The 21,644-nt window shown below is 44.1% G+C and overlaps 1 protein-coding gene across 1 annotated transcript in view; it reads right to left on the reverse strand.

Moving 5' to 3' along the window:
- The window catches only part of nf2a (NF2, moesin-ezrin-radixin like (MERLIN) tumor suppressor a), an 89,336-nt gene that overhangs the window by 23,713 nt on the left and 43,979 nt on the right, over positions 1–21,644 (reverse strand). The window contains exon 15 of the mRNA XM_084439265.1: positions 4,697–4,856. Coding sequence (XP_084295391.1) covers positions 4,697–4,856 — 160 coding nt within the window. The remainder of the gene's footprint in view (positions 1–4,696; positions 4,857–21,644) is intronic.

A 21,644-nucleotide genomic window follows, 5' to 3' on the forward strand; every position in this document is an offset into this window, starting at 1 on the left:
ACCAGATGATAGCTAGAGAAGCTAATTTTCATCCGTAGCATGAGACTTTTAGCTAGCATAGCTGCAGCCTGGCTGCAAGCCTAGCTCTCTGCCTAGCACACGTGACAAAAAAATCAATACCTGCTCCGACCTCCTAGAGCGAGAGAACTGTTAAACGTGAGACAAGTATCTCTTCTGATAATTTGGAATAGCATACATGCTTCAATAGGCCTGGGTTAATTAATAATCATAATAATAAATATAGCTGCAAGCAGCAATAACGGGGCCAAGCACAATGAATGCATCAAAGCCAACGGGCAAAACACGCCATAGCTACATTGGAGCTATGCATGTGAGCATCTATGTCACCTGACCAGGTGAATCAGGTCAAATTCATGCAACAGTATCATCATCACCATGATCATCATCATCATTATACAACTGCATTCACATTCAATTCATCTGACAGCGTCAAGTGAGAGTCAGGTCCTTTTTAGAATCTCATTACATTTATTCTATTTTGTTACATATGTTTTAGGACCTATTTCTCTGCATGTCTACATGCCACATGATCATTCTCCAGGCCTTCCATCTGCCTGGAAGGCCCACCTTCACCATCAAGTCTCAATGCGGGGACTTCTTGATAATTCAGCTATCTATGAAGAACACTCACAACTTTTGTTTCTCTCTACACCTCACAGTTTCCAGAAGAATTCCCCCCCTTACACGGTGTAAGTAGGCTATGTAGTCTGTGGGCTACTGCGCTCTCCAAGGATGAAGTGTTTAGGCTAAAGGCTACAACCCTCTCCCTGGTTGAAGTGTGTAAGCTATAGAGTGCAAAAGGTACACTTTCCAAACGTGACACTCTTTACCACTCTACCATCCAGTTTGTCACACATGACACATACAATACACAACACTGCACTCCTATCTGTTTGGACAACTTACCTTCCCATCAAACCTGTCATAACATTCCCTAGTTTATTCTCATTTGCACCCTTCTCCAACTATCACCTCTCTAACTATGTCACATGTTACACTAAATGCCTCTCTCACACAGACTCCCACAAAAGCCAGTTCATTTATAATGGCTCTAAACAATATCCAGAGTCTTAAAGCACACTTTAAAGATGTACACACATCAATTCTTTACGAACGCTGATAGCATTTGTGTAACAGAAACATGGCTAACATCTACCATAGCCACATTTGAGCTATGCATGTGACTGTCTTTGTCGCCTGACTAGGTACATAAGGTTAAATTCATGCAACAGCATCATCATACAACCACACTCACAGTTAATTCATCTAATGATGTCAAGTGAGTGTCAGGTCCCTTTAAGCATCTCAACACATTTATTCTATTTTGGGACATATTTTTAGGACCTATTTCTCTGCATGTCTACATCCCACCTGGTCATTCTCCAGGCCTTCCATCTGCCTGGAAGACCCACCTTTACCATCAAGTATCACTGCAGGGATAGCTTGACAATTCAGCAATCTGTGAACAACACTCACAATTCTAGTTTCTCTCTTAACCACAGTTTTCAGAAGAATGCCCCTCTCCTACCCATACATTTGGTGTAAGTAGGCTATGTAATTTAAGGTCTACATTTCCATCCAATTGACCTGAATGACTACTGTCAAACTAAAGTGGAGTCCATATGCATTCAATTGTAGTGATCTTGATTATTTCAGTTAAACAAGCACATTCTTCATATAAGAAGAGACGACACATTGGTTTAATTCTAGCAATGAAAATTCAATGAAAGTGCAATGGGGGTCCCTTTGCACAACAATGCTTATATAAACCTCAAAATGTAATCTGACAGTGTTGTGCCCAATTAGTAAATTGTAGAGCATGCCATCAGCTACCCATACAAGCATTATGAACCCCATTTAGCCACGGGGGGCGCTACAGCAATCAATTGCGTTTAAGCCACTTTTAAGAATTTTGCCTCGTTATAGCGCCACCCTTTGGCCTAACTGCTTCATATTTCTTCAGTTACCTCAAGATATGCTCTGGTACTACTATATCTGTTTTCGGAAATACCATCCAAGCGGTTAGGCCTGAACAGGAAATGAGCTCTCTAGCGCCCCCATTCAGTTTAATCTGGCCAGTAACGGAGGCTTTGCCTCTGGCTGACATTGTTGATATGAACACAACGTTTTGTGGTGTTCCATGCATTCCTTCAGAAGTTATATGCCTTTTTGTGAAAAGCCACACCCTCTGCAATATTCAATTGCTCACAGTGGCTATTTTCATTATGTTTTCTAAATTATGCCGAGATGGAACTTTAGATATTCATTGCTAGATTATATATACTGTGCTTCATGTAGATTGACAAAACTTCCTAGGAGGACATATATTTCAAGTGTTTTTCAAAAAATGCAAAATTGTTGCAAATTAACATAATCCGAAGTTATGGCTCCTTGAGGCAAATTTGTTTACCCCGACTAGACATATATGCCTCCAAAGCGTCCTGACTCTAGCTCCAACGGGGCATGACATATGACCATTCAAAGTTTGCATTTTATCCCCTTTTATGTATTTTGGCTTGTAATAGCGCCACCCTGTGGCCAATCAGGCTCTTCTTTCTCCAGTGACCATTAGACATACCCTGGTACCACTGTACCGTGGTTCGGAAAGCTCTGCATGGCGGTTAGGCCTAAACTGAAAATGAGCTCTCTAGCGCCCCCATTTAGTTTGATTGGGCCAATAATGCAGTGGCCGCCTCAGGTTATATCTGCACAGATGTCTACCAAGTGGCGTGGTGTTCTGCACAACCCTTAAGAAAGTATACAAATTTATGTGAAAAGCCACGCCCCATGCCATTTTCATTGGCTCATAGTTGCTGGTGAATTTAACTTTTTACACTTTTGCCGAGATGGAATTTTAGATATTGGTCGCTAGATTGTGTATAGCCAGTATCATGCAGATTGGTCAAAGTCTCTAGGAGGAGATAGATTTTAAGCGTTTTTCAAAAAATTCAAAATGGCGGAAAATCTATATAACCGGAAGTTATGGGTCCTTGAGGCAAATTTGTTCATCATGAGGAGAGACATATGTGTGAGAAGTGTCATGTCTGTAGGTCAAACAGGGCCTGAGATATGCCTGTTCAAAGTTCGCAACTTCAGTCGGCTGCTATAGCGCCCCCTTTTGGCCAATCAATGTGAGACTTGCTCCATGGCTTTGGGCCATAAGCCTCTACCATCTTGCAAAGTTTCGTAAAAAGTTACCAATCGGCTATAGGGCCTGGCATAGGCTCCCATGGCGGAAAAATAATAATAACACTACCAATAACAATAGGGTCTTCGCCCCTTCGGGGCTTGGCCCCTAATAAGCTTTTCAAGTTCTTCTGATTATCTCACAGTTTGCAACAACATAGGCATAATTGATTGATTTCTCCCCACACAGACAAACAATCAGATGCCAGCACAATCCCAAACCACCCAGTCGAGGCAGCCTTCCCTTCCAGCTGTGTTTGAAAGCTACAGGAATAAAGACTCAAAAGATGCAAAAAGACTGAAGAGAGCACTAAAAAAAGCCAACAATTTAAAGTTCAATTTTCTGTCATCTATTATTCCATTACTTTTCATTACATGTTTTAGATTTTCGCCGTGGTATCGTTTCGGTATCGGTATAGAGATATTTTGGGCAGGTATCGTATCGAAGTCATAATTTTGGTATTGTGACAACACTAATATGGATCCGTGTTGTGATCTCACGGTTCTGTTCAATTCGATTTCGATTCTTGGGGTCACGATTCAATTTCAAGTCCATTTGATCTGATTTCTGATTCGATTACGATCATTTTCAGTGATATTTACATCATTTGACTGCAGAAACCCATTAAATACAGTAACCCTTTAAACACACAGGGTACCGTAATGGTAGTGGAAACACTGAAACACATCCCAAGCACTAAGTTATTGGGAAAACAGGACAAAATCTGAAAATAAATGTATGAAAAAAATAAAATGATAATCTTTTTTAATGGGAAAAAAAGATTCTGACATGACAATTTTTTTCACCACCTCTAATACGTATGCGACCGTATGACGTGAATCCTCCTCCACACAGTTTTATAGACGAAGCCCCAGGCGTCCCCTCAGTCAGCAGAGAGAAGTTTCCAGACCTGGCAGAGCGTAACCCCACTGAGAGAAACTTTTAAACGATTCCCCTGGGCACTCGGCGCCCTCCCCACCGTTCCATCACGGTCCGCGCCAACACTCTCTGGAGTGCAGATCGATGGCTTTCAGCTCCCCTAAGTCAATATCTAGCACAAAACTATCCACCAGGGCAATTATGGGCCTCCAACCAAAAACCAAGGTTTACTGTCAGGTCAAACATATCTGCGTTCACCCATCATCTTCAGCTTCTACAGAAATGTGCACTCATCAAACACAGATTACTCTCAGGGATTTCAAACGCCACAGCAGCGAAGCAAACACATTAGAGGAGAGGTGGGAGGACTGATCTGGGAGAGATGTATGAAGAGGGTGTTAGTGGCATGGAAGAGAGAAATGCGTGTGTGTGTGTGTGCACGCGCATGTGTGTGTGTGTGAGAGAGACTGTCAGCGCAGCAGAGCGTTTCTTGTGTCTGTCAACGCTGCATAGTGTGTGTGTGTGTGTGTGTGCGAGAGAGACTGTGTGTGTGTCAGCGCTGCAGAGTGTGTCTTGCATGACTGTCAACGCTGCAGTATGTGTGTGTACCTTTTTGAAGTTGCTGTGCTTGCTGGTGCCCTGCTCAGTGTTGTGGTTGTGCAGGATGTCCAGTGGAGTCTCTCTCTCCTTCAGCTTCAGAGACTCGATCTCTGTCTTCAGCTCGTTCAGCTGCTCCTGCAGGTGCTTGCTCTTCTCCATGTATTCCACCCTGCAATAGAACACAATAGAACACACTAGAACTTCTCCATGTACTCAGCCTTGCAATAGAACACAATAGAACACACTAGAACTTCTCCATGTACTCCACCCTGCAATATAACCCAATAGAACACACTAGAACTTCTCCATGTACTCAGCCTTGCAATAGAACACACTAGAACTTCTCCGTGTACTCCACCCTGCAATAGAACACAATAGAACACACTAGAACTTCTCCATTAGTCCACCAGATTAAGTCAATATTTCAGAAGATTCATTCACTTTGTGGTACAAGCACCAAATTTGGCATGAATAATGCCTAGAACCTACTTTTTCAGAAAAACCCGTTAGCCACCTGAAAATCCAAGATGGCGGCCATTTTTCAAGATAGCCGTCGTATCAAATGTAAAAAAAGGTTTTTCAATGTAGAACTTGAATGGCTGGACATATTTTAATGATCTAGTTGTCATGTTGACATGACAAATTCAATGGTGTCAATAAAAATTCAATATGGCTTCTAGTTTTCAAGATGGCAGCCATTGGACTAAAATTCAGTTTTCTGTCCTAATTCGATCAGAGATGAAGTTTCAACTAGATATAGAGTAGTCTAAGCAATCTTTTGATCCACATTACAATGTTTTAATTAGTTGACATTCTTTTCATAAGAGAGTGATGTCAAACACAATCAGGACACACTGGTGACATCATTGTTGTGAGACTCAGCATGGGGTTCAGTGTTGGCTAAGTAGTGTACTCACTGTAGTTGTAGTCTGACTATAGTACTAAGCCTAACTATAGCTGACTACTAAGTCTAACTATAGTTGTAGTCTAACTATAGTACTAAGGCTGAGCGGTGGTACCACTACCCCTGAGTGAGTTGTTGCTTTCATACAACAGTTGTGGGATAAATGCCGACTATTTCAGTGTTGATTTTAGTGAACCGCACCAAGAAAAGCAGAAATCATGTTGCTGTGGAATTACAAACGGTGACGATCTTATTCCCTGGAGGGACAACAAGGACATCCAGTAGTTAAACATGGTTTTGGAACCGTACGTGGAATGGAAAGTGATTGTTGCATTTTCTTTCAGCAGGTTTCCCACCCCTGGATACGATCTGATAGGATATTTGCTGTGCAACATAAACTTGTCCAAAGTTTGGAAATGTGTGTTTGGTCGATCATATCTCTGTTGCCACTGTATTACTAGCATAATCCCCCAGACAGCAATCATAAGGATTAGCAGTAATCCCCCAAACAACCTAAAATGATAGAGTACTGATGAAAATGGCCTTTTTAGAGAAATGTCTTGGTTTAACCTGATCCTGTTAGCTGTTTCTAATTATGATGTTGACCCCTGAGTGTGGCTGTCAGAGTTTTCTGTAAGAAACTGTGTCTCCCTTCACATAGACATATGAGATAAGGGTGACATTCCATGGTTGGGACATTCTGTAGACAACACCAAATTGTTGTGGTTAGAGATAGAGACCTGGGCGCCGAACCATCGGCCGGTTATCTACTACAAGGCCATATAGGCTGCAGGAGAGACTAGACCAGTCCAGACCAGTCTGATCGGGGAAGGGGGGGGGGGGGATGCCCCCGAACCATAAGAACCTTGCTCGAGCTCAGATGCATTGATTTGGGCCAGACAGCCATACAGACAGGCAAGCTGACATTAGACTAGATAAATAGTCTTTTGGTATGCTATAACCTTCTGTAATAAACAGCTTTTGATTGTCGCTCAAATCCCGTGTTGGAGAGATTCATTTGGAATACACCTGGAAAAGGGACACTGGACTGTGTGGTATTTGAGAGAGATTGGGTGTCGTCTTTTATTGAAATCAAAACACAACGCAGAGCTGAATAAGGACAATAATAAAAGCCAACGAAAGCCAACAGTACACATCAACAGGAGAATAAACTGATATATTGGCAGGGAAATTTCCCTGGGGACTGCACCCACATATCAGCTATGCTGCTCATCCCACAAATGCAGGGTCCTTACAAATGGGACATTGTTGTAAAGGGAAATTAACAGGCTTTCCAGTGATATAAGATACCATACATGATAGCTAATAGATAGATACTTTAATAATCTCCCTACGGGGAAATTTGGTGTAATAATACAGTGGCAACAGAGATATGATCGACCAAACACTTATTTCAAAACGTTTCTTTGATGAGTTGGTAACACTTTACAATAAGGGTACATTAATAAACATTAGGTTTGCCACACAGCCAGAGTCTGTTGTGAATTGTTTTATTTACATACATCAATAAGAGTAATGATAAATACAACAGGGCAATTCATATGTTGTTAAAAGGTATTTAGTTTAAAGTGTATTTACAGTTAAATATGTAATGTCATGAGGAACCTGGTAATGGTACTGTAATTAATCAATATTGACTTGGACTTATTTGCTCTTAAAATGCTTTTGTTTTGAAGGTCAACAGAACAGCAAGTGGCTCTGAAGTAGCTTACATTTAGCTAACGCTTTTTTTGCTAGTTGAGTGTGTGCGCTCCGTTTAGTAGGGTCCGAAGTCCACTGTTTTATGTCCGCTGTTTATCACGCTGATGTAAATGCCGCATGTTCGTGAATAAATCATAAAAAGACACCCGTTTTGGTCATTACAAATAAGAAGCCTCCAACTAAGGTATATTATGGTGCTGAAAACCCGCGACTCAGACAGTAAGAGACCTTGAAACCTGTCGAAGTTGGAAGCTAACGATAGCTAACGCCAACAGAAATGGCTGATATAGAACGGATGAAAAGGAAGCGGCACGCAATCCGCACCTCGACAACGAGTCTGCTAACTCACATGGAAGAGGAGATGGACAAAGAACAGCCAGACTGTGAAAACATATGTGAAATACCTTCAGTATTATCAACAAAAGAAGACATTTTACTGGATTTGGATAAAGGCATTGAAGACGAAACGCTGGATAAGGATCTAGACGCAGAAATTGCAAACACACAAGATTATCAGGACCGTATTATTACATGGAAGGCTCGTGCCAAAAGGCTCATTGAGAAGGAAGAGGCATTTGTGAGGGTACGCGTGAGTGATGCGAGTTTAAGTTCAGTTAGATCATCCCGCCCAGTAACAGACCGTTCACCAAGCAAGCATCCTTCAGTGAAAACAGACCTAAAAGATGGAGTGTGCCCTCAGCAGCTGCACTGCACACTGTGAGTAGTGTTCCTCAGAAATGTGTATATTGTGACAGTTCTAGCCATAAACCAGAACATTGTCCAGACAACTCAGTGGCTGAACGCAAGGATACATTGAGAAAGATGGGAAGATGCTACATGTTCCTTGGCCAAAAACACATAGCCAAATTCTGCAGAGTTAAGGGTGTTTCATGTGCCTTGTGTAGTCACAGACATCACCAGTCAGTTTGTGATCAAAATGAAGCAAAGCCAGACACTGATCATGGCAGTACAGGGACTCCAGTCTCCCCTGTGTCCAGCACAGTGACACTGCAAGCTAACGTGCAGAACACAGTACTACTCCAGGCGGTCAAGACGTGGACAGAGGGTCCAGCAGGGAGAAAAATTGTGCACTGTCTGTTAGATGGAGGCAGCCAGAGGAGCTTCATTCATGAGGCTGTGGTGAAGGCTCTAAGGCTACCAGTGGTGAGACAAGAGACCCTGCATCTACATACCTTTGGATATACTACACCTGTAAGAGCACAGCGCAACATAGTGAGAGTATCACTAGAGAACGTGTGGAACACACAGCTAAGAGTTGAGATCGAAGCAGTGGAGACCCCTCAAGTATGCAGTGCTGTCATAAAGATCCCAGGTGTACCCATCCAAGAGGAGTTAAAGAGACATGGTCTGCAGCTTGCTGATTTTCCTCTGGAGAGTGATGACCCAGAATTGTCAGTATTGATAGGAGCAGATTATTACTGGCAAGTAGTGTCTGGTAAGGTCCAGAGGATAACAGAAACACTAGTAGCCGTGGACACCAGCTTTGGCTGGGCTTTGCAAGGGCCAGTCTCATCGTCTAGTGTAACCGATGCTGCTTGCATGCACATCAGTCTCAGTGAGGACACAGAGATCTCAAAACAACTGCACGGCTTTTGGGAAGTAGAGTCACTGGGAATTTTTAATGAGCAAACACAGAGCCCAGAGGAAGCAGAGGCACTTCAGAGTTTTGAGCAGACCACAACATACAAAGATTGCTGCTACCAAGTTGCGTTGCCATGGCAACCAGATGGATTGAACCTACCAGACAACTTCAGAGTTGCAAAAAGACGGTTTGAAGGCCTCAAGAGTAAACAAAAAATGTATGCAACCCTGTACACAAGGTACAACGATGTAATAGAGGATTACTTGGAGCAGGGCATCTGTGAGGATGTACCTAAGAGCGCGCTAGCGGTCAGTTGCCCGCGGTCGCACATTAACCATGAAAACGAGAGCCGTTAGCCTAGTGTGTGAAGAAAGTGCTAAGCTAGGTAGCTAACGTTAGCTAGTAAGCTTACCTTCTGGTAACAACTCGATCTGGTTAGCTAGCTGCTAGCTAACTTTAGCTACCATTAACTAGACAGCTACTACAGTTCTAGTAAGCTAGCTTTCGCTAGCCAGCCTCAATCACTGCACTCTTCTAGTGAGGTGGCTACTGTTAGCTAGCTTGCCAGCTAACAGTAGCAGCAGCCAGCCAACTGAAATGGACTTTGTAGGGAATGTGCTGAAGGTGCTGGGGTTAGTATGGAGACCAGAGTAGGATGACTTTGTGTTTGATCTGAAGGAGCTGTTAAACATGTTGAAAGATAAAGAAAACACAAAGAGAAGTGTGCTGCAGACATCAGCTTGTATCTTTGGTCCAATTGGGTTTCTAACTCCATTCACCATACAAGTAAAATGCCTGTTCCAAGAGTTGTGGGAGAGAGGAATCAGTTGGGATGAGCAGCTCCCTCCAGACATGGCTGAACGATGGAACGAGTGGTGCAAAGAGCTCCCAAAGCTCCACCTGGTGGCCATTCCAAGATGGTACAAAATCGAGACAGACCAAATCAGAGACAGTCAAACTGCACATTTGCGATAACCTTTGTGGCATCCAAGTCAAGGGTGGCTCCATTATAAAAAAAAATAATGACATTACCTCGCTTGGAGCTGAGGGGTGCACTGATCGGAGCAAGGTTATGGAACAATCATCTCAAGACACTGAACATGGAAGGAAATCAGCTTAACATGTTGACAGATTCCATGTTCGTTTTTCATTGGATACGTAGCTCAGCGCAAAGGTGGAAGCCATCCGTGGCAAACAGAGTGACTGAAATACAAAGTCTCACAGATCCAAAATTTGTGGTCTCACTGCAGTGGCAAAACCAATCCAGTGGACTTGCCAACCAGAGGCCAGAGCGTTGAGACCCTCATCCAGAGCCAGTTGTGGTGGAGCGGACCGACTTCACTGTCATCTGATGATACAGAGAGCGTTGATGAGGACTATGTTGCAAATGAGGAAAACACTGAACTTAGGTCTAAATACCAGGCTGTAGTACAGTTTGCTAGCACTGAACAAGCTGAGCCACTGTTAAACCTAGATAGGTACAGCAGGTTGAAAATTAGAGATGCTCCGATCTGATCGGCGCCGATCCATATCGGCCGATATGCCCTTTATCGGTTTTGATCGGAGTTCTCAAAACGGCCGATCAAACAAGGCCGATCAGTTTACATAAAATCCGCGAGAAGGAACTACTATCAGAGACGTTTCAGATAGTGCACTTCCAATAGTAAGAAATTATTTTTCTTGTGATTGCCTGTCTCGCAGGAAGTAGCTAACTAAGTAGCCTAGGCTAGTGGCTGCAATAGAGAAATGGCGTCGCCAGTTTGGCAATATTACACAGTGTTGGAAAGAGACAACAAATATGCAGTTTGTAATGTCTGCTCAAAAGAAGTACCTCGTGGAGGAACGCACGCAAGGACTTTCAATACCACGAATCTCATATGGCATTTGAAGGCTTGTCACACCAAGGAATTTGACGAGTTTGATAAGTTGGCGAGCGCTAAGGCCAGAGAGAAAGAGTCGTCGAAAGAACGTTCGACGCCACTCACTCAGCTAACTGTTACAGAGACATTGAAACGACAGCAACCATACGGCAACGACAACAAGAAATGAAAGGAAATAAATGCAAAAGTAATGGAAAATATTTCACTGATGTTTGCCTGCCGGAATTATACCAAACTGTCTACACGCACATCGGGAGCCTAGTGAAGGACAACATCGCGTCAATCAGCTTCACGACTGACATTTGGAGTTCGAGTGTCAGTCCTGTGTCTATGCTGAGCCTGACTGCGCAGTTTATCAATGAAAACTTCGAGCTGACTAAAGTGGTGCTTCACTCTCAAGAATTTCCTGGGTCACACACCGCAGAGGCCCCTGCTGCAGCTTTCACAGACATGCTCAACGCCTGGGAAATCCCAAAGGAAAAGGTGCACGTTATCCTACGGGATAATGCCAAGAACATGGAGAAGGCTATGAGGGACGCGCGTTTACCAAACCTACCGTGCCTGGCGCACACACTCCAGCTCGCTGTGCATGAGGGGGTTTTGGCACAGCGTGCCATCATTGATGTCATCGCAAGTGGAAGACGGATCGTCGGTCATTTCAAACATTCCCAGCTAGCTTACTCCCGACTGTTCAGTATTCAAAAACAAATGAACCCGAACCAGCCACCCAAAAGGCTACAACAGGATGTACCAACCCGCTGGAACAGTACTGTTGCCATGCTAAAAAGTTTACTGGAACAGAAACGTGCCCTATGTGCTTATGCAGCTGATTTTGAATTGCCTTCCACGTTGACCGTCAATGAGTGGAAATTGGTGGAAAATATGATTTCAGTGCTAGACCCCTTTGACCAGCTCACAAAAACGATAAGTTCATCAACTGCATCAGCTGCAGATGTTATACCATCCATCAGAGCTTTAACTCGTCTTCTTGAGAAAACAACAGAGAGTGACCACGGTGTGATGACAGCCAAAGCCACGCTCCTGGAAGCTGTCAAGAGGAGATTCAGTGACATTGAATCTGAGCGCCTGTACACCATCGCTACACTCCTTGATCCAAGGTGAGAACTCCACATTCCCGTGCGTGTGTGTGTGTGAGTGAGAGAGAGAGAGAGAGAGAGAGAGAGAGAGAGAGAGAGAGAGAGAGAGAGAGAGTGTGTGTGTGTGTGTGAGAGGGAGAGATTCTTATGCGTATTAGCTTTGGCCTAAACATTATTGATAAAAGGGGCTATGCTTAAGTTAAAGGTAAAATATAAATACTGTGTTGTGTCATCCTGTAGTGTACGATGGTTTGCATTTAAAAAGCAGTTAATCTTAACTATAAATAAACGAATAAATAAATAGAATGCTATGGGGCCAAGCCCATGCCTAATTAATTCATAAATAGAATAAAAATGCTATGGGGCCCCGCCCAGGCCTAATTAATAATAAAAGAGTTAAGCATAACCTACAAAATGCATCAAATACATTAATTAATGTTGCCTTTTATTTCTCTCATAATAAAAAATAGGTATAAAGACAGATATTTCCCCGTCGCACTCAAGCCACAGATGCGCAGGCTGCTTTCTGATGTCCTGGCTGCTGCAGCAGAGCAAGAGACTGGTGAGGAGGACAGTTTGGCAGTGAGTGAGCCCCCACAGAAGGTACCACGAGCTGGCTCCTTGCATGCTATGCATGCTGAACTGTTGGCTGAAGAAGATGGGCAACAGCATGAGGGCGGCAGTGGTGACATCAACCCAAGAGCATCACAGGTTAATCTCTACCTATCAGAGGCAGTTATCCCAGACGGTCATGGACAGCCTCTTGCTTTTTCGAAGGCCAACGAAGGCCGCTTTCCTGCTCTTGCACAAGCAGCACGAGTCTTCCTCTGTGCACCTTGCACAAGTGTAGATAGCGAGCGACTTTTCAGCATAGCAGGACATATTTTAGATGATAAGAGGAACAGGCTGAGTGCCAAAAACGCTGAGATGCTTGTATTTCTCAAGGCAAATCTACCAGTGATGCTGCTTAATCAGAAGTAAGTCTGAAATCTCCTTACCTTTCTCAAAATCCACAAGAAATGCCTGGGATGAGATAATTACAGATATAGGCCTACAAATAGAGGTGCAATGTTTTGTTTTTTTGTTTTATTGATTATTGCTGACTTGCTGTCTTATCTCCCCTAAATACGACTTGAAACTGACTGACTTGAAACAGTATTTTATATTTGGCTATAGCCTGTTTATGTTGCAGTTTAGTTTGGGTATTATTATTGTTCCTCAGGAAAGCTACAGTATAAGCTCCAAGTTCTCTAAGAGCCTCTAGAGAGTGGAATGTTGCACATTTGATGTGACAGTGTACATTTTATTTATTATGATTTTTATTTTCACATTTTATTTGTTTTTCCTGAAGTAAGCTACAGGTGGTTGTCAATTCAATAAAACAGATGGTTGTCAATTCATGATACTTTCTCATCTCCTAATTTCATTTGAATACTTAATATACAATGTCAATGGTGTTAATAATAATTAAAAACATAAATAATGCTACACAATAAATAGAATGCTTCAATTGCCATTTTCGACGCTGTGATCGGTGATCGGCACCAAAAACCCTGATCGGAGCATCTCGGTGCTGAGAATAACTGCATGGGTGAAAAGGTTCATAGATAATGCCCAATCTAGTCAAACAACTCAGGGAGAGTTAACTGCAGAAGAGCTCACAGCAGCAGAAGTGTATTGGGTAAAAGTGACCCAAGAGCACAGTTTCAACCAAGAAATCAGTCAGCTGAAATCTGGTCAAGATGTGAAGCGAGAGTTAAAGGTTAGGGACTTGAAACCCTTCCTAGATGAAAGCAGCCTTATTTGTGTAGGCGGCAGGCTACAGCACTCAGATCTTAGTTTCAGGGAACAACACCCATGGGTGCTACCTACAAACCACAGATACTCTGAGTTACTAGCTCAGGACTGTCACAAGAGAGTGTTGCATTCTGGGGTCAGAGATACACTAGTGCAGATGAGAGAAATGTACTGGGTTTTAAGGGGGAAACTGTTAGTGAAGAAAAGTGTTTCACGTTGTTACATTTGTAAGAGACTGAAAGTGAAATCGGCACAGCAAGTAACAGCTCCACTACCCAGAGACAGGGTTACTGAGTAACCACCCTTTGAGGTTACGGGAGTAGATTTTGCAGGGCCATTATGTCAAGTCTAGTGGTCAGTCTAAAACATATATAGCACTTCACTTGTGCTGTCACCAGGGCAATACATTTAGAGCTTTGAAAGCTTTCTCTTAGCCTTTAAGAGGTTTATTGCAAGGCGAGGACTGTGCAAAATCATGTACTCAGATAATGCCAAAACCTTCAAAAGAGCAGACAAGGATCTGAAAGACCTGTGGACGTCAATCAGAGGATCAGAGCTCACAGAGTTCTTCACTGACAAAGGAATCACCTGGAAGTTTATTATCGAACGAGCTGCATGGTGGGGCGGCTTCTGGGAGAGACTTGTACGATCTGTAAAAACATATCTAAAGAGGACCCTAGGGAGGGCGTCACTAAACTTTGAGGAGCTAACAACCATGCTCGCTGAGGTAGAGGCTGTGTTAAACTCCAGGCCTCTCTCTTATGTGGACAGTGACGCATCAGAGCCGCAGCCCCTCACACCCTCTCACTTCTTGGTTGGGAAAAGACTAACTTCCCTACCACCAAAGACTATGCTTCCGCCATCTCAGGCGACCAACGTGAGCAGAGAAGACATGGGCCAGAGATGGAAACACTGGCAGAGACTTTTAACCAGCTTTTGGAACAGCTGGAGGAAGGACTACTTGATGGACTTGAAATCGGCTCACAAGTGTGAGACACCTGTACCCACAGTGCTTAAAGTGGGAGATGTTGTCTTGATTGAAGAGGACAACATGCCCAGGCAGACGTGGAAAATGGGCAGGATAACAGAATTGTTTCCAGAGATGGACTTATTTGTTCCTGTACTGTTCTTACCATTATGGGCAGTTTATTGAAGAGACCTGTTCAGTTGATATATCTGCTAGAGATTACTTAAAGACAATGAACAATGGTTCATTGGGCGGGAGGATGTTGTGAATTGTTTTATATACATAAATAAAGGTAATGATAAATACACAAGGGCAATTCATATTTTGTTAAAAGGTATTTGGTTAAAAGTGTTGCTATTTACAGTTAAATATGTCATGCCACGAGGAACCTGGTAATGGTAATTCAATGTTGACTTGGACTTATTTGCTCTTAAAATGCTTTTGTTTTGAAGGTCAACAGAACAGGAAGTGGCTCTGAAGTAGCTTACGTTTCGCTAATGCTTTTTTTTGCTAGTTGAGTGTTTGTGCTCCGTTTAGCAGGGACGTGAAGTCCACTGTTTTATGTCCGCTGTTTATCACGCTGATGTAAATGCCACATGTTCGTGAATAAATCATAAAAAGACACCCGTTCTGGTCATTGCAAATAAGAAGCCTCCAACTAAGGTATATTAGAGTCAAAGCACTTCAGCAGCATGCAGGCAGAGACCACAAACGCTTGCTTCACTCACTGATGACACGTTCAGAACATTTTGGGAAACATTGTAACAAGGGGGCATCCAGGAATGGCAACACAAAATCAGATGTGTTTGTGAGGATGCTGCTGCTCTCTAGAAAGTCTAGCCACATTATTATTACACACACAAAGCTAGCTAGCAAACTATCTGAAGCTATGTGGGACAAATGTCTGTCTATGATACACTCCTGCTCTGTAAAGAGCAGACACCAGTTGATCTAGTTTAAATGATAAACATGGTGGTTCAATGTAACACTTTCCAGATATCTTTAGGCAACAACAAAACAAATCTGTATAACTATTTCAGAATTCATCCATAAAAATTATTTTAAAACATGTTTTTATAGGTCTGAATCTGCCAGTCAAAAAGTTAAAGGACTATGCTCGTTTTTGACAACCTGGACCTTATTTACGACATATTATAAGAAGTTTGACTCACCCAGATCACTTTTGTGTTGTTCGGAGGCCTGTAGAAGAAATTTAAAATCCAGCGCGAGCCAGTATATCCATGTAATGGCGGCGCACGGGGCAAAGGGAATGCAGCTTCTCAAAATCCATTTTCGGCCGCTAAACGGTTGTTTTCATCAATCACATTGCATGAATCGACAGTTGATATTCCTCTACGCGAGCCATTCTTTCGGTTTTCAAATACGTGGTCTGTAGCCACTGTAATATGATCTTTACACTGGCTATGCTCCCTCACATTCTCTGCGCTACGATCGGATTGTTGCTGACGAATGACGACGACAATATTCTCGGCACCAACTACGATCGTAGCGCAGAGAATGTGAGCCTGAGAATAGCAGGCTGCGCGCTGGCCTGTGCGCATGCGTGCTGGAGCAAGTGGGGGAGAGGCGTTTAAAGATCATATTACGGTGGCTACAGACCACGTCTTTGAAAACCGAAAGAATGGCTCGCGTAGAGGAATATCAACTGTCGATTCATGCAATGTGATTGATGAAAACAACCGTTTAGCGGCCGAAAATGGATTTTGAGAAGCTGCATTCCCTTTGCCCCGTGCGCCGCCATTACATGGATATACTGGCTCGCGCTGGATTTTAAATTTCTTCTACATGCCTCCGAACAACACAAAAGTGATCTGGGTGAGTCAAACTTCTTATAATATGTCGTAAATAAGGTCCAGGTTGTCAAAAACGAGCATAGTCCTTTAACTGACTCAAAACTGGGCAGGACTCATATGAACTGATTGACAGTTCTCTGAGCAAATGACCTACTGGAATCATTATGATTGATAGGCGTGTGCCCAGTTACCATAGCTACCACCACTCCGATCAATCAATCAATCAATCAAAGTTTTATTTGCATTGCGCATTTCATACCCAGAGGCAACACAATGCGCTTTACAGAGAACAAGGGAGGTGGGTATACGACCCACCCCTACATATTCCAGAGGGAAGAAAAAAAACAGTAATCACCCGGGGGCCAGATAAATGAGCTGTAATGAGCTGTATGAGCTCTCAACAAGGCAATCGAGCAAGCTCCTGGAGTATGTTTGTCTACCAGCTAAGAACATTTATAAAGCAATAAATTACATTCAATTACATTTTCAGAGTAAGAGAAGCTAGAAACAACATAGGAGAGACATGGCAAACACTGGTGTGTGTTTGCTATGGCCCAGGCCTAAAGCCAGAAGTGGGCTGGTGTATGTCTGTGTGTATGTGTGTGTGTTAACTAAATGCTACGACATCCACAGCAGACACAGGGGTATCTATCGGACTCTATCGGAGGTCTGCTAGTGACAGTGGGGCATCCACTGGACCTGGTTAGAAGATAGGAGGGAGAGAGAGAGACACTAGGGAGAGGGAAGGCAGAAAGGCAGAGCTAGACCGCATAGGAGCTAGATCGCGCAACAGCCAGATCAATAGCCAACATACAGAAGATGACTTGTCCAGTAATGTTTTTTTTCTATATAGCTGCTAACCAGGGGAATGCACAACTATTGTCTTTATGAAAGTCACTAGCTTAGCTAGCTAGCTAACTTCATGATGAGCGTATGGGGAATATAAAATTAGCTAGCGTTAGCTACTAGCTAATAATCCACAAACGTTAGCTGTCACCATTCGAACGCTCGATGGGTAATGAACGTAGGTACAGTAAATTAATATAGCTAGCTAACCAGATAGTCCAGTCCTTTCAATGCATTAATATATACATTATACAATGTGCTACAGTATAATAAGTTCAGTTAAAATTTACTTTACATGTCAAGTTAAACACAGTGGAAAGATTATAGCCCATAATTCTACTAGAGGCAGCATATTCAAGACACTACAATAATAGTTGAGTGGCTCTCAAACACCACATTGTGGCCATGAAGGAGTAACGTTATTTGGAGATGGAGTGCATAGTCTGGTGTTCCCCTTGCCAGTGAGCCAGTGCAGTGTTGTCATTTCTATAGCATGCTGTCATTCAGGAATCAAATAAGGTGTAACGTTAGCCCTTTTACACACAACGTTCGAGCTGTCAAATGACACTGATAAAGTTGTAGTAGACCTACACAGGTTTGACTGCATAACAATATAATAGGAGAGAGCGGGGGGGGGGGGGGGTGTTCAATACAGTAACTAGTGCTAATACTACTGCCTCCCAGTGATCAGTCAATTAGTCCCCCCCCCCCCCCGCCGTCAACAAAACAAAACTGAAGGTGTTCCATCTCACCTCGTCGGCTCGGCTCGTGGCCTGACTGGGGCTACATTTCCCGGCATGAAATATTCATCCAGAGTGGCCCTGCGGGTACACAATCTTACTAGTAAACAAATTATTGGAAGGTCTTTCTCTTGTGGTCCTGCATTATTTCAATAGTGGAAACGCATTATTGTTGGTATTTTAAAAGAACCTCACACCTTTGTGTGACACATGATTACATTATATCTTTATTGTCCATAAGGTAAATTCATTTTGCCTCAGTCAGACAAATAAAACCCATCACAGTGCATCACATCACAATAAAAATCACTAAAAGGCAAGAGGTAGGGTCTCTAAAAATAATTTTGCGCAGAAGTGCTTGTGCATTGTGTGCATGTTTGTGTCCACATAGGGGGGGGGTGTTGGCACAGCGGGGCCAGTTCATCCACTCATGGGGGGGAGCGATGGAAGGGAGGGAGGATTATGTTTGTTCAGGAGCCTTATCACAGAAGGGATGAAGCTGGCCCTGCCCGTTAGTTTTAAATACAGGGGAAGCATACCTCCTACCAGAGGGCAGGATCTGTAAGCAGGTGCTGAGGTTGTGAGTTGAGTCTCACGATCTTACTTGCTTTCTTCACTGCCCTCTGGTTGTAGAGCTGCTGGAGGGTTGAGCACTGTACCCAGCAGAGCTCGAACCCCAGGGTGATCACCCTCCGCAGTTTGGCCTTGTTGGTCTCTGAGAGCCCCTCATACCAAACATCACAAGAGGGTTCAACAATTAGGCCTATTATCTAACATGGATTGGCTATAAAAGGAAAAAAGACAATATGCATTCTCTCAATGTATTACATTTTTCCTCAAAAAGGGAGAGGAGGGGGGGTGGCAGGGGACCCGTGAGCAGACACATCAGGCAGGTTTAGTGGAAAAGCCCACGCATGGGCTTAATTGGAGGCAGGTGATGGTCGGGCTACGACAGGGCAGTCAGAGGGATAAGGTTTGGTAGGGGGGAGGACCTCAGACTGACGAGGGTCACAGCAGGAACAGGCCAGTCAGACAGGACAAAGCAGGGATGTGAGACTCAGGTGAATTTTCCAGGCGGTTCAGGTGACAGGTGAAAGCCCGGATCGGACACCGAGCCCTAACAAGTCCAAGACTGGTCGTCAGCCAAAGCAGACAGCTAATGCCACGGGAGACGCCTGGCAGTGCAGCTGTGACCTGAACGACCCCGGTTATACAATCAGACCCAAATGGGTGAGTGGGTTCGGTATCCCGATCATAAAAATGAATCAGTAAATCTCAAATATACCACACATAGTCTCTCAACACGTAAAACTAGCCAGTGCTGGATGTGAATGTATGTAGCTACATGTCTTATGTTTGTAATGCCAAGGTATCTGCAAAGGTGCTTGCATTGTTTTGTCTTGGGAAGTATTTCCCTATACTGTATGTAAGGAGTTGTGCACAACGGTAGCCGTCCACATGAAAGAGGGTGGATGACGTGTTTATCCTTCCTTAAATAAGACCCACAGGGTTCCGTCCTGGGGTTCCGTCCACATGAAAGAGGGTGGATGATGTGTTTATCCTTCCTTAAATAAGACCCACAGGGTGCCGTCCTGGGGTCCATCCACATGGAATAGGGGGGGATGATGTGTTAGTTTTAAAAGAAGACCTGTGGGGTCAGGATGATTTTGTGATTTATGTTTATTGTTGCATATGGAAGTTATATGTGTAAATATGTATGCATGGGCCTAGATATATACATTCTAGGGAAGCGTTGTTGGTTAGGTCACTGTGATAAAATCATACAGTGCGTGACCCAGCACTCCACCTCAGCAGAGCGCTGGGGCTGTTCTATCTGTCACTCCCCGACTCAGCCCCTCCCTCACAACAGCACAAGAGTCAAAACTACAGTAAGCCAGTCGCTTGACTACCAGCGAGAGAGGGAGAGTAGGCTAGGGAGGAGGAGATAGAACACCCGTCAATGACGGGCCGAGGTCTGTCTCATCTTACCAAAATGAGCCCGTCCCACTGCAGGGGGCAGGGCTGACAATGCTGTCAGATGAGGACAGAGATAACGAGAGATTAGAGGAGGAGCCTGAGTTTCCGCCCCCTGACAAGCTCAGGAAGGAGAGGAGGGATCATAAATGTAAAGCACTGCCACCAGCTGCTTCGAACTTGCGCCCCCTACGATTGGGGGGTGGTACTGTCGGTGCAGAGGGCAATCTTGAATGCTGGTCGGCTAGTGTAAAACATCCACGCGATGTAGATGATGTGAACATGGCTCAGGCCAGACACCCGTTGATCGGTGACATTCTAACTAAAGCAATCACCACCAAGGTCAGGAGAGTAGAGGAGAAAGCCAGAGCTCCACAGATCCCATTCAGAGCTAGGGATGACAAACGAGAGCGCTGTCATTTTTGTGGGAGCAGAGGCCATTGGAGAAAGAACTGTAAACAAAGGAGAGAACAGCTGTTCCAACTTCATACACGGCTCCCCATTATCAGTAGCTGCCGCCGCTCCGCGTCCTAGGCCGCCCTGTTACAAAAGCCAGAAGGCCTGTAAGTAGCAACCACCTTGAACAAACGCCAAAACATAGTTCCTCCTTGATGCGAGGGGGAGGGGGGGGGGGGGGGGTGGTTACAGTCACTCCTCATCACTGTCTAGAGGGAACAGACATCAAAATGAGAGAGTGAAAGCAAGGCATGCATGGTGCAGGGGGCTATTTGGGTGAGAAAAACCAGGCCATTCCTGCTGGAATTGGGACCTGTGTCTCTCACGACCTCTGTGTAGGTGGGACCGGTAGGATAACCCCTACTGGGTCTTGATGTGTTGAAAAAATCAATTCATCCCTTCATTTCCAACAAGGGAAAGTCAAATGGAGTCTGAGCCGGGTAAACAAACCTGACCTAGCAGAGCTGCCAATCTGGGCAAAAGACAAAATTATTGTGGGCTTCTGAAAATGGAACCTTCACAGGCAGGCCTCCTCCATGTACTCATCAGTATCCACTCTCCTCATGCGCGGTTGAGGGGATCAAGCCCCTCCTTATAATCTTTGAGGAGGTGAAAGGCGCCTCTGTGTGAACTACAGAGTGGCCAATGAGTATGTAGATAAGATGGTGCCCTGAAACCTGAACACCAATGGGTTTCATTCATAGACATGACACAAGGCTTTTACAGTGTCCCTCTTGCAGAAGAGGTGCAACCGTGGACAGCTTTCAATATTGACGGAGATCAATATCAGTTCACTCGAACGCCAATGAGTTTACACAACTCCCAAACCACCTATCATCAGGCGTTGCGTAATCACCTATGTGAAAGGCCTCCCATCACTTTCCATTCAAAGGGCAAGACTGCAAACATCCATGTAGTCAGTCGGTATGCACATGGCATGACTTTGGAGAGCTTTGGAAACAGAGAGGTTTCCTGTCAGCATTAGGGAAGCCCATTAAGAATGGGGGGTTGGTCAGGGAGCTCATGGAGGCCATCAGCCTGCCAAAAGAGGTGACTGTGATTAAGGTCAGAAGACACACTCGTTGAGACACTCCTGAGAGTCAAGGTAACACTCTGGCTGACCAAGCAGCAAAACAGGCAGCTTGAGACAGAGAGAC

Source organism: Borostomias antarcticus, assembly GCF_949987555.1.
Source record: "Borostomias antarcticus genome assembly, chromosome: 6".
Lineage (NCBI taxonomy): Eukaryota > Metazoa > Chordata > Actinopteri > Stomiiformes > Stomiidae > Borostomias > Borostomias antarcticus.